The 14,396-nt window shown below is 40.2% G+C and overlaps 1 protein-coding gene across 1 annotated transcript; it reads right to left on the bottom strand.

The window, feature by feature from the left end:
* Window positions 1–1,440: 1,440 nt before the first annotated feature.
* On the bottom strand, window positions 1,441–13,970 carry zgc:136908 (Transitional endoplasmic reticulum ATPase). The gene is made up of 18 exons (XM_059330631.1): window positions 13,878–13,970; window positions 13,012–13,116; window positions 12,763–12,935; window positions 11,918–12,060; window positions 11,089–11,219; window positions 8,652–8,783; window positions 8,430–8,532; window positions 8,092–8,225; window positions 7,762–7,897; window positions 7,217–7,329; window positions 5,767–5,931; window positions 4,362–4,484; window positions 4,052–4,264; window positions 3,706–3,884; window positions 3,490–3,619; window positions 2,557–2,715; window positions 2,033–2,184; window positions 1,441–1,943 (listed from the first exon to the last, which is right to left on the bottom strand). The coding sequence occupies exons 1-18, from the start codon at window positions 13,968–13,970 to the stop codon at window positions 1,838–1,840; spliced, it is 2,490 nt and encodes an 829-aa protein (XP_059186614.1). The 3' UTR covers window positions 1,441–1,837.
* Window positions 13,971–14,396: the final 426 nt, after the last annotated feature.

The following is a 14,396-nucleotide window of genomic DNA, read 5'->3' as shown; positions in this document are numbered from 1 at the left end:
CAGATAGAAAAGGCCTATAAAAATCTAAGCATAGAAATTAAAAAAGGACAGCTATTGACATTTTTTTATTATTATTTAAACACACACACCTAACAAAATAAGTACTGAAAAAACAGAAATTAAATACAGCAATCAAGTAAATGTGCTGGACAAAAAAAGCAAAATATTTTTGGTATAGAGAAAAAATAATAATAAATAAACAACATAATAATAATAAAAAATATAATACAATGCAAAACAGCAGCATCCAACAGTTTCGGGTGTCTCTATGAACTAACCACATCTATCTAACTGTAACTTTTTATTAGTTCTTTCATGGCAGATTGGCATTGAGGAAGACCAATTATATATATTATATTATTTTATATTATATTATGTTATGTTATGTTATGTTATGTAATATCATATTATATTATATTATATTATATCATATTATATTATACTAGTGTCCGTATTATTAGGTAATATTACTTTGAAATGTCGTCCGTCACTCAATAGAAATGGCATGTCATTTTTTTTAACTAGCCCATTATCATTCTGCCCCTTTAATTGAGAATTGGGAGTTGTGAGCAGTGGATCTTTAGGGGGAGATAGCAGGTTGACAATAAATGCCACATAGAACTGGACTCTTACATTGTCTTGGTCACTTGTCATCTTTTTTTATGCTTTGAAAGTTTCCTGTAGATATGTTGTGGTATATTGGTACCTTAAACCTTTGTCAAACAAAACTGAGACAATGTGTGGAAATATATTTTGATTTGTATAAACTTACCACTTTATGTGGATCAATCTTATGACTTTAAAACAGCAGCCCGTGTCATATCCAGCACAATACAGGCCCCTGAAACTGAAGCACCTAAATGGAAATTAGGACTGGGCGGTATATCTGTATTACAAGTTATACCGTTATATTTTAGAAAGAGATATGTAGTTGAAACAATACCGTCATACCAGTATACAACATCTTTTGATGTTGCCTAACTTATGACCAATATTTGTAGCAGCCGTTTGCTCCCCTCTGCGCCGGACAGGCACAAAGCATTCTCTGCTACTCATACTCTTTGGCTCAACCCCGCCCCTTGGGCGTGTACGTAGGCTTCTGCCACACACAATGATGCAACACAACAAATTTTTCAAAAAAACATGGTAGATATGGTGCCGGTTGATAAAGAGCAAGAGCTAGTTCCTAAGAAAAAAAAACAATGGTTCTGTAATTTGGAGGTATTTCGGTAAACACCTACATAAAACAGGTTGATGATGATTACTTGTGACGTTGAGTTAAAACTAAACACTTTGCATGTTTTGTTGAAAATACCAATATATATCGTATATCGCCATTCGGCCTAAAAATACCGGAACATGATATTTGGTCCATATCGCCCAGCCCTAATGGAAACCATCAAGCTTTTAAATAATGCTTGTCCAGAAATTTTTCATTCCAAGATAAACTTTATCAGACTATAAGGGATGATAGAGGCATACAAATACATTTATTTACCACTACACATTGACACAATTTACAAACCTTTCATAGTGCAAACAGATTACAGTGTGAAAACCCAAAGGTTTGATGTGCTTCGCGCCAATATCTCACAAGTGGATTTATTTTTTACATTAAATAATTCAATATTCAAACATTATTTCTAGATGTTCATTTACCATTTGCTTTATTTGTTTGATTAATTTTTGAAAAAGTGTATTGAAAAGATTTTGCTGTAATTATTATTGTTATTAGATCCTCATGTTTCCCTTTGCATCTTGCTATTTTCCACTCCCAAGGAAATCAAGCACAGCAGAGGAAGAGGAAAAAATGTGCAGCTATATGTTGAGTATTCCGTCACTGATAGAGATCATCATTGTTTTCCTCTCTGTACAGGCCTGGCCTCCCTGACCCAGAGTCTGACCCCTGACCTCCAGGCCGGTTACCGGTAGCAGAGGGGAACCTGCGTAAGGAAAAGAAGGAATGAGCCTTGAATGTGTCTTAAAGAAAAGGACATTTTCTGCAGTGCCATGTGTCACTAAATATGTGTACCTGAAGTTTCCAAAACCTCGGCTCTGCTGCAGAGTTTGAGCAAACATTTCGTATTTGCGTATGTCATTGTCACTGACAGAGCGACGAGCGAATCGCATTGCCTCTTCAAAGTGGTCTTTCCTGATCTCTGGGACTGGATCAAAGTCTTCATCCTGCAGGGATCATTATGAGAACTTCATGTGGAAACAATACACTTTGTGTGTGTGTGTGTGTGTGTCTGTTATGTGTGTGTGTTCCCAGTCCAAAGGCTGAAAGTTACAAAACCCACAGCCGCCCTTTAGGGAACTTTTTTATCTTCCACTGTCTCTTTCTGTACCGAGCACACACAGCCTGGTACTGAGCTTTGAGGAGTGGAGCCTGTGTGTGTGTGTGTGTGTGTGTGTGTGTGTGTGTGTGTGTGTATGTGTGTGTGTCAGTGTGTGTGTGTGTGTGTGTGTGTGTCAGAGAGACCCAATTATCGGTCTCCTATTAAATACATTATAGTGCAGTGTAGATAAGAGACAGTAGCAGCCTGACAGTCTGACCATGGGGATGCCTGGTCTGTTCTGCCTCTGACGTTCAGCCTTGATCTCGGCCTCGATGGCCTCGCGGATGGCTAGTTTACAGGCCCGCTGGCAAATCTCTGTCAGGTCAGCTCCAGAGAAACCGTCTGTGATGCCGGACAGGTAGTCAAGGTCCACATCCTGCAGGAAGAAGAGAGAAGAAGTAAAGAAAAAGAGGCAGATAATAATAATTTTATCACTGTCATCTTCAGCAATAGCTCTTAACCTTTACTATCATTGAGTAAACTTCAGATACTTGTCTAAGTGACATATTTTATGGATATTTCACCTTATATCACAATAATAGTACAGAACAACTGACAAACTGTACAATTAACCCACACAGTGAACACAATAACTGTAGGCATTGTGAGGAAAATTTGCCATTTGGATGAAAAAAAACCATACATACATACATACTTCAAGGTATACTATGCAGGATGTGTTGCCTACTGTTTGTAAACACAGTATTCAAACTTGGACCCTCCTCCGTGGCTCAATTTCAGAGCTTTTTGCCAAAAGTGACGCTGAGAAACGTCCAGAACACAGCAAAAAGAAAAGAAGAAAAAAATACAGGCAGAGTACAGAGTCTATACATTTTTGTAAAGAAATCCTGAATAGTAAAAAATATTCAGTGTTTTCTTCTCCCTCTGCCCTGCAATTATTATTATCCTTTGTCCTTTTTTTGTCTTCATTGTGCCCTTATCATTCTTATTTTGTTTGTGTTTAAAAAACAAGAAAGCCTCTTGTCCTCTTGTCAAGCTTTTGCGACCACCAGTGGTCCCCCTGGTTGGGAACCAGTGATCTACAGTATAAAGTGACAGACTAACTTTTGATTTGCTGTTCTCTCTATTCTGCATGTAAGGAAGACACTGCACAGAGAAATGCATCTCCACATGTGTGTGTATCACTAACTCGTGCGACAGGGGACTTGCGTAGGTTGGCGTTTAGGATTGCTCTGCGAGATGGTTTGTCTGGGAGCGGGATGTAGATGAGCTGGTCTAAGCGGCCCGGCCGCAGGATGGCAGAGTCTATGATGTCGGGTCTGGAGGAACGAGAGGTAGAGAAAGTGAAATGAGAATCATGACGACAACAACCATAATCACTCAATACAAATTCCCACATGTGCACCTGTTTGTGGCTCCAATAATGAAAACATTCTTTTTGTCCGACATGCCGTCCATCTCAGTGAGTATCTGGTTTATGACCCTGTCAGCTGCACCACTTCCATCCCCAGCTCCGCCTCCTCTGGATTTGGCAATGGAGTCTAACTCATCGAAAAACAAGATGCAAGGGGCTGCTTGTCTGGCCTGTAGGCAGAGACGGTTAGCCACATATTCTCATGAACAGGTTATCTCATTGCTTACAAAAAAGGTATGCGCATGGTTTGTATGATATTCTACAGAATAACAGACACTGTTTGTAACATGTGACGATCATTGTTTTGTATTCCGTAAGATTAGTTTTCAGTTCTCACTTTATCAAACACATCTCTGACATTGGCCTCTGATTCTCCAAACCACATGGTAAGCATCTCAGGTCCTTTGATGGAGACAAAGTTTGCTTGGCACTCGGTGGCGATGGCCTTAGCCAGCAGGGTTTTCCCACAGCCCGGCGGGCCGTAGAACAGCACTCCACGAGATGGAGTCATACCAAACTTCAGGAACTTGTCAGGATACTCGACAGGGTACTGAGGAGAGTGAGATGAAGAAAGATGGTTTGTTGATGGGACTTGTGTTTGTAGGTATGTGCAGAGTGTGGTGTGAGTGTGCTAGTGTTTCTTCCACCTGAACGAGCTCTTGCAGTTCTTTCTTGACCTCGTCCAGGCCTCCGATGTCCGCCCAGTTCACCTGAGGCACCTCTGCAACAGTCTCTCTCAGAGCTGATGGGTTGCTCTGACTCAGCGCCCACTAAAGGAGGACATGATGAGTATTAGGGCAAGGAGATCAACCTCTCTTCATTTTTTCATTCATTAAGAAATATTCACATCTAGTCTAGCCCCCCTATGTCTCCTATGTCTGTCAACTGGTGTCCCACAGGGCTCTATACTGGGCCCGATAATTTTCCACATTAATGGACGCTACCTCATGTGTATGAAAACTGTGATATATATAATAATGCATGCTGATAATACAGTTATTTTTACTCACAGTAAAACTGCAGAAGAAGTTGCAACATAGCTAACAGATGTTATGTTGACGTTCACATCCTGGCTAAACCAATGTTGGATGTCTGTATATTTTTCTTCAAAGGCCACAGCGAAGATGTAGAGCAACATATTCTTATATCAGATATGAGATATTCTCATTCTCAACTACAAGTTGTGTCAGACTAGAAATATTTCCTACATATAGATTTAAACCTCAGCTTCAAAACCAACATAAAAAGAGTGACAAAGTTAAGTTCAGGCTGGCAAATTTCAGGTTTTCCTGCTGCTTCCGATCAACTGAAGCAGCTAATATATACTTTTGCTCAATGCTTCTTTCCCACATCACCTATCATCTGAAAACCACCGAAATCATGTTACAAACGAGCTTGGAAATTTTTAAGACAAGAAACCATTCAATTTTCATCAATGCCATATTCTAAAGAAATATAATCTTTTTTGCTTTGAAAAACTTATCAAATACAAATGGTTTAGCCCCTCCTCCTTTGTCTGGTTTCATCACCTTGAGATTTACAGCAAACAGAGCTACTACAGGTGCAGCCAAGGGGGACTGCACTATCCCGATGAGGAAGACTGCATTCATCCAGGACATCAATGGAATTTGGTACTACTTATCAGTTAGAGTGGCACATCATTACATGACTCATGTAAGTGTACTGTTCAGAAATTGATCTGGATTTTATCTGGTATATGTTTTTTTACCACCATGTAGTGTGTTTTATTGTATATAGTGTATTATTTTTATTTGCCAAAGGGACTGCCAATGAAAACTAGCTTTTAAGTGAACTCGGGTACATTTAAATTCCTTTGAATGTTGAATAATATGTGTTATCCCCTTTTCAGATAAGTAGATAAACAGATAAATAAAGAAATGAAATAGCTTATGAATGGTTTCAAATGATGACATGCATAGTTGTGTTCTTTGAGGGATTCATACAGCAACATACAGCCTGAAGAGTCTATATGTGTGTGTGTGTGTGTGTGTGTGTGTGTGTGTGTGTGTGTGTGTGTGTGTGTGTGTGTACCTGGAAGTCGTCCATGGTGACAGCCAATGAGTTGAGCAGGTCAGCATCAATGGATTCGTCCTCCAGGTCTATGAGGATCATCTTCTTGCGGATGGCTTGCAGAGCAGCTTCTGAGCACAGAGCGGCCAGGTCGGCGCCTACATGACCGTGGGTGTCCGTGGCAATCTGGGAAATGAATTTTAATTTATTAAACAGCACACATGCATATCAAGATTGGGAAGCATGCCATCAGAAAGTGATGTGTTTGCTGAGGGTAACAATTTTGTTAAATCTCCTTTTTTAAAACACTGAAAAAGGCAATGATGCTGATGTATGAGAGTGAATTTGACAGAAGGTTTGCACTTGAAGCTGAATATTTATTCAAGTCAAAGTCAAATGTATTTCTAAAGCACATTTAAAAACAACTCACGCTGACTAAAGCGTTGTACAAAAGTGTATTAATGATCACTGATAAGATCAGTTACAACTCACAATTTCAATCTTCCCTTTTCTTGAAGTAGTTTTATTCTCACTAAAATTATTTTAAATTTCTGTCGTAATATTTATTGCGTTATAATACAATGTAGAAGTTAATTAAATACTGTGGAATTCATGTAAAATGTATTAAATTAAGAGTTGGGGCGTCCTGGTGGCATCATAAAGGTATTGTCCTCGTGAGCAGGCGGCCCTCTCCCACATGTCTCTCACCATCAATAAAGCTTTGAAAATGGCCAAAAAATATCTTTAAAAAAATTAAGAGTCTCCCAAATATCTGACTTTGTTAATGAGACAAAAATAAATCCCAATTTTAAATTTAGTCTTAACATTTTTATGTCAGCAAAGATAGTTATACAAATCCTAAATAAGCAACATTTAAAAAATGATTTCGTACAACATCATGGGGCATATATTATAATAAGTTACGATAATAGTCTCTCCACATAAGGCCAAAAGCTCATCCCGAGGACATCTCAGAAAACTTCATTAAACCTGTGACATTTACTCTCATTATCCATTAATTTTCCAACTTCCTTTCTTGATTAATTGTTTGGTGCATAAAATGGCAAGAAAGCCTTTTCAACAGTCTAAAATTAAAAGATGCTCAATAAACTATTCAAGACAAAGAAAAGCAGCCAATCTGAATCTACATAATGTTTGGTGTTTTTACTTAAAGTAGTTAAAGTAGATAAGTAGCAGTAGATAAAGTAGTTGAATAGTGAAATATTTTCAGATGTATTATTTGTTTATTAGCTTATTGTGCATGTTAATGTAAGCGACTATCCAGTGCGCTTAAACGTGGCGCAGAGTGAAACCGTCTGTATGTGACGAGTTGGTAATGAGAGTCATGCCGAAGTTATCCTGGCTCAGCCTCCGAACCATAAATGTGCTCTGTATGTCATGTACAGAACCTTTAACCATTAGAGAAAAAAAAAAAAAGGTTTTCTTTCTGCCCTGGCTGCTACGCTCTCACCCTCTCCAGGTCGATGTCGTCTGCCAGTTTCATGTTTTTGGTGTGAATCTGAAGGATCTCCAGTCTGCCGGTCGTATCAGGGATTCCAATGTCAATCTCCCGGTCAAACCTGCCTGGAGAGAGACATCATGTGTGTGTGTATGTGAACATTCATCTCTGTGAGAACAAGTTTGAGTTTCAAACCTTAACCCCTTAGCGTTCTTGCAAATAAACCTTAAAATCCCTAAAAAAAAACTAAAAAAAACATTGAATATGTAAATTGTAAAAATCACTATTTTACACAGGTTTTTATAATTATCATAATTATAATTATGATTATAACACAAACAAACCAACTAATCGAGGCAGCAGTTTGTATGTGTTATTGTGTGACTTTAGTGAATCCAAATCTACGAAGAGTTGGTGAAGGTTAGGGTAAGGGGCTAGGAAATGCATCATGCTGGTTGTTTGTTTGTGTGTGTGTGTGTGTGTGTGTGTGTGTGTGTGTGTGTGTGTGTGTGTGTGTGTGTGTGTGTGGCTGTGGCTGTGTGTGTGGCTGTCCTGACCAAAGCGTCTCAGAGCAGGGTCCACGCTGTTTGGTCGGTTTGTGGCTGCCATGACAACTACATGAGCTCTCTGCTTCAGGCCGTCCATCAGGGTCAGGAGCTGGGAGACAATACGCCTCTCCACCTCACCATGGGTCTACACACACACACACACACACACACACAAAGTTTCAGGAAATTTTATTTCTGTATTTCCCTGCATTTACAGAAAAAGAAACACACACTTTTTGGTACAGATGTTACAGATGTGGTCCTGCACATACAGAGCTGTACACTGGCCTCACACATACCGCAGACACAGGAATTTTGTTCATTTTCTCTATTGTTTACCTTCTCTCTCTTGGGAGCGATGGCGTCCAGCTCATCAATAAAGATGATGGCCGGAGCATTTTTCTCCGCCTCCTCAAACGCCTTCCTTAGGTTGCTCTCTGACTCTCCCGCCAGCTTGCTCATGATCTCCGGACCTTGTCACAGAATAACGCACGGCATGTAAAACACATTTTCTCCTACACAGATCTAAAATAAGAACACCACTGAGTAAACTGGAATGTCCAATATCAGGATCTAGTAACTCTGTATACTTTATTTTTTAAAGTTTTTCATTGCGAAAGGATTAGCTATGTTTTCCTGTCTTCCTGTGCTCTCACTCAGTAAAAACAAGGCCTTACCATTGATGAGGAAGAAGAAGGCACCAGTTTCGTTGGCTACAGCCCGGGCCACCAGGGTCTTTCCTGTGCCCGCAGGGCCGTACAGCAGGATACCTCTGGGGGGCTGAGAGAGACGCGGGGAAAACACACAGAGTCATTGGAAGACAATAAGCTCATGTTAGATTCAAAGGAAGCACAGATAAGGATGAATAGTGTCACGGTTTGTGTGTGTGCATATGACACCTTAACTCCTATAGCCTTGAAAAGCCCGGGGTGTCTGAGAGGAAGCTCCACCATCTCTTTAATCTGAGCCAGCTGCTTCCGACAGCCTCCAATGTCGTCGTAGCCGATGTCATTAAGGCTCTCCTCCTCGTCCTGTCACAGAGCGATATGCAAGACTCAGACCTGGTCGAGTTTATTTAGTCATAAATGTGGATGATGGCTCTGCTCCGGATGTCAACAAGGTTACATAAAATCTGACTGGATTGTTGCAGAATTGTTAATAGTAGGAACTCATGGATTCTGCCTGGTTCAACAGCAAAGACCCATCCACCTGCGCATATAAAACACTTTTCGTGCTTTATATTCTCTTTCTTTGTGCTTAATTAACAGTCATCATTACTAAGCCAATAACTTCCTAACTGTAGTCTATGGTTATTGTTTTTTTTTTTTTTTAATTTATAGGTTAGTCATAAGCTCATCAGTTTAGATTCAGGGTGGGAAAAGTGTTCTTTTACAAGTGCCTTTTTAAATTCAACAACAAAAGAATATATTCAATTTTTACACAAGTTTCAAAAACAATATGATGCTAAACATCAGATATTAGTGTTTTGATTCCTGTTGACTTTCCAGGAAAGATTTTGACTTTTCTAAACAATGCATTTTACTGACAAGACTGGAAAAAAAACAACATTTGTAACTGCAGTTATTAACATTACAGACCCACACATGCATGTAATGTGTTCCTTACACCATTAATGGGTCCATGAAAACCTAATTATCGTCATTCAGACACTACTATGTTGCTAAACCATATTGCTGTCCAGCCTGTATCACAGTTATACATCATTTTAACCTAGTTTTTAATATATGTCGCTATTTCTTAATTTAAAAATGACTTGAAGAATAAGTTAAAGCTAGTTAAAACTAGTAACTCTCTGTTTGTGTTGATTTTAGCGGCCCCTGTCGACAAAAGTCAGGTGACTGTTAATCTATTTTAAAAGCAATGAGGTAATGTATCTATTTGTTGCTATATAAGATTAATGCAATATGACAATGGTGAAACAAAGCCAGAGCCAATTGATTCTTTTTCGCTTTGCCGATCCTGCCCCAGTATCAGCCATAAGCAGTGAACATAATGTCAAAAATTTTAAAAAATAGCAATAAAAATTCTTTATTCTTCTTTTCCTTCTTCCTTTTTAACTGGAAAACATACTACTCAGTGTCAGACTTTGTCTTGGAAAATGTAAGCATTCCTTCTTCTGGTTTGCGTGACCTAAATTATTTGGTCTGGTTTTGCAGGGAATCAGACATTAAAGGAGTAGTAGATCACTTCAGATCACTTCAGTGATCTGAAGTCTCATTCCCAGGTCGAAAAAAACTCACGCTTTGGGTCGGTGACCCGTGACGATCACTTCCCCAATGAATCAGTATTTGACAACCTGGGAATGAGACTCAACAATCAATTGTCTTAGTTGGTCATATAGAGGTATCAGTGTTTAGCAGACTGTTTTATAACCATTTAAAAACTCCTTGTAGTTGCTTTAGGTTTATTCTCACATTTTTGAGTGCAATTTCCATGGAGGGAATGACCTGGTGGTGTAGTGGTTAGCACTTTCGCCTCACAGCAAGAGGGTTTCTAATCCAGCCTCCAGCCTGCAGCTCTTCTGTGTGGAGTTTGCATGTTCTCCCTGTGTCAGCATGGGTTCTCACTGGGTTCTCTGGCTTCCTCCCACAGTCCAAAAACATGCACTGAGATTTAATTGACTCTAAATTTCCCCGTAGCAGTGAATGAGAGCGTGATTGTCTCTATCTTGTCTGTGATAGTCTGGCGACCTGTCCAGGGTGTACCCCGCCTCTTGCCCAATGTCAGCTGGGATCGGCTCCAGCCAGAGAAGCAGTTAAGGATAATGACTGAATGTTCATAGAGAATGCAATGGACTATGGATAAGTGAAGAGGTAGCTGATACCTGGAAAAAAGTGACATAATGTGATGGGTTTACCAACAGATCAGAACACGAACAATGAACTAACAGATACTTTTTAAACTTGAAATTTGTGGATGTGTTGCAGCCTGACTGATGTCTGTCACTGTATGCCTTCATTCATTGGGGTACACCCTGGACAAGTCGCCAGACTATCGCAGGGCTGACACATAGAGACAGACAATAACACTCTCATTCACTCCTACGGGCAATTCAGAGTCACCAATTAAACCTCAGTGTTTATGTTGGCCAATGTTTTTGGACTGTGGGAGAAAGCCGGAGTACCTAGGGAGAACCCACGCTGACACGTGGAGAACATGCAAACTCCACACAGAAGAGCCGCAGGCCGGAGTTGAACCGGCAACCCTCTTGCTGTGAGGCAAGAGTGCTATCCATCACACCACCCCAGGCCTTGAATGCCTTCATACTTTATGAAATTTGTATTTAAATGTACACAAGCTGCATCTCTTACAGACCTCTCTTTTGATTGGCTCTCCCTCGCAGTAGATGACGGTGTCTGGGGCAACAATGCAGTGAGGGCTGGGCTCAGTCTCCACCACCTTGAACTCCACCGCCCGCATGCTCCCCCTCACCAGGAAGATGTCATCTGGAAAAACAGATAATAAGTCACCACATACAGGAGCACCTTCTTCTTCTTCTTTTGGAGGACAAACACAAAACAATAGTGGGGGAATAAATAAATAATGAAATATATATGCATTTCTCAAACGACAGGTGCATCTCAATAAATTAGAATATCATAGAACAGTTTATTTATCTCAGTAATTAAAGTCAAAAAGTGGAAATAACACATTATATAGATCCGTTACACATAGAATGAAACATTTCATGTCTTAATTTATTTAATTTCTTCTAATTATAATGATTATGGCTTACATTTAATGAAGACCTTAAATTCAGTATATCAAAAATTGTAATATTACAAAAGACGAATTTTAAAAAGTATGTTTAATATGGAAATGTTTGCCTCTGAAAAGTATGTCGATCTTTATGACTCAATACTTGGTTGGGGCTATTTGACTTGAACTACTGGAAATGGACTTTTCCATGATATTCTAATTTATTGAGAATCACCTGTATTCCTTTATTTATTTGTTTAATTCTTCCCTCATGAGTACCAAGTAATTGTTTCATTTTATTTGTTTTCCTTTTAAAACCCACAGGGGCATTTTAATATGCTGTAGATGATGGTGAGGTGATGATATGATCTAAAAAAGTTTATTTAAGCAAAAATAGCTTATTGGATGGTACCATCATTGTCAGAGCTGGTCTGATCAGCGGTACCTTTATGTATGGGCCGGTACGCCTCCAGAAAATACGGCTTGAGAAAAACATCAAAGAGGTTTCCTGTCAGGCCCTCAATGGTGTCATCTATAGGGAGGACATGGATCCTTTTCCCATACTTGATATCAGGGCAGGCATGAATACTGTGATAAAAACATACATCCTGGTTATTTTATATAACACTGTCAAACTTGCACATGTAACTTTCAAAGGCACAAGACTCCCAGACTTCTGTTGGGTTTGTCTCCTTTTTGTTTTGTCATAGCACACACACACACACACACACACACACACACACACACACACACACACACTGTGTATTTGTTTTGTTTTGTGTCTCTTTGCAGTTGTTCTGTGTCTTTTTCTAGCTGTTTTGTGTCTCTTGTGGTCATTCTGTCTCTTCTAAATTTTGTGTCTCTGTGGTTGTTTTGTTTGTCTTTACAGTGGATTTGTAGTCTTTTTGTTCCTCTTTGTGGTTGTGATATGTCTCTTGAAGCAGTTTTGTGTGTCTTTGAGGTTGTTTTGCATCTCTGCTGTTGGTTGTTTTGTGTCTCTGTGGTTGTATAATGTCTTATGCAGTTGTCCTGTTTCTCCTTTTATTTGTGTTATGTCTCTTTGGAGTTGCTTAGTCTCTCTGTGGTTGTGCTATGCCTCTTGCAGTTGTTTAGTGTCTCTTTGTGTCCTAATTCTGTCTCTTTTTGGTCATTTTGCATCTTTTGGTCACTGGTATATGTCTGTTCAAGTGACATTTGGCAGGTAAAGGCCAGGGGGATGCTGACACAAGCCCCTGGGCCTGTGCCTGGTAGGCCCGTTCAGTAGTCTATCCATGGGTGTGAGAAATGTACCTGATGACATCACCGAGCCGGACACGCAGGTTGTTGCGTGTCACACGATTCATGCGGATTCGTTCAAGGCTACAGGTGTCATCAGTCAGCACAATGCACACCGCTTCGCGCCGCTTCCTCCCTCTCAGCAATACCGTGTCCCCCCGGAAGAGCTGCAGCTCCTCTGTCTTATTCTAGAGCAAAGACACACATACAATTCAGAGGAAATCCCAACATGACCTGGATATATATTGACACACACACACAGACCTGTGACAGGCTGACAATGCTGTTGTCTTCATTGAGAGCTTCGTCCACAATGAGCCTGTTGGGTCTGTGTTTCTGCTTTAGGATGGCGGTGGAGTAATCTTCTCCCTTTGGGCTTCATAACAAGAGACACATTATGACCCTCTCATGCAGGATCTGTGCTTGAAGCTCTAGTTTCCTCATGTGACACTGAGCTGTTTTTAGACTCTCTTTGGCTCTGCACATAGCAACTATATGAGCCAGTTCACATGTGAAAATATCAATAGTTTGTACTTTAATGTAAAAATGACTCTATATTTTTAACTTGATGAACTGTACATTAAGTTAGCAACAGTTGTATGACACAAACACATATACTGGATAAAGTAAGCCAATATTAGATATCGTACAGTAGTTTTTATAAATGCGTAAACATATCCACACATACACACGCAGCTGTTTCACTCACTCTGCTCCTCCTGAGCCTGGCATCACTGCTCTCCTTTGTCTCGACAGATATCCTTAATTTTTCACACTAAAATCTGCTTCCTCACTGTCACTGCAGCCGTTCACTGTGGTGTAGTCAGGAGCTGATCTTTTATGCTGTGATTTCTGCTTTGATCAGTGCAAAAGCTTTCAGCTTTTGTCTGATCTGAACTGCTCTGATGTGGTTTTGGTCTTCCAAGAGGCCAGAAGTCCCCAGCAGAGAGTCTCAGTCTTTTCTTTTTCCTCTGTTGCCTTGAACCACCATGTTTGTGGGAGCTGCAGCCAGTCTGTTTATCAGTGGCGGTATAAATATGCCCATCTGCTCCCCTGTCTTATTTGTAACCCCATCGTGTGCACACACGCACACACACACACATTTGCACACACAGATCCCAGGCACTTACCTTGGAGTGTGTCCCAGGACAGATATAGCGTGATATTTCCTCCTCCCCCTGCTTCTTACCAGCAAATACAGGCCAGAGTCCCTCGCTGGTCATGGAGAACGCTTCCCAACTTGCTCTGAAATATTTATGGGCCAAATAAAAGCTGTGTGGAGCCTATTTTCCAGAAAAACAGACTTATAGTCTGTATCATCTGGATGAATCTGGTCCTTTCTAAAATGCAGCGTGGTCTTCCCATCCTGGACTCCTTGTCCTTGTGACTGAAGTGAGCTGCTGTTGTAACCCAGCTGCTGTGTTGTTTGGTTCCCTCCCTCACACATGCTGGACTGGTACACACAGACACACACACAGCCCTCACATGGATGCAAACATGCAAAAACAGAATTTATACGTACATGCATGGATTCACACACACTCAGAACGGACACATTGTGGTGTTTTAATTCAAAGTTTTATTACTAAATTGTCCTTTAACAATTAACTTGAGAGAAGCAACAAGGGCATAGACGCACTGTACATTCC

Source organism: Centropristis striata, chromosome 1 (assembly GCF_030273125.1).
Source record: "Centropristis striata isolate RG_2023a ecotype Rhode Island chromosome 1, C.striata_1.0, whole genome shotgun sequence".
Taxonomy (NCBI): Eukaryota; Metazoa; Chordata; class Actinopteri; order Perciformes; family Serranidae; genus Centropristis; species Centropristis striata.
The sequence above is the reverse complement of the archived record's forward strand: the minus strand, read 5'-3'. Positions and strand labels throughout refer to the sequence as shown.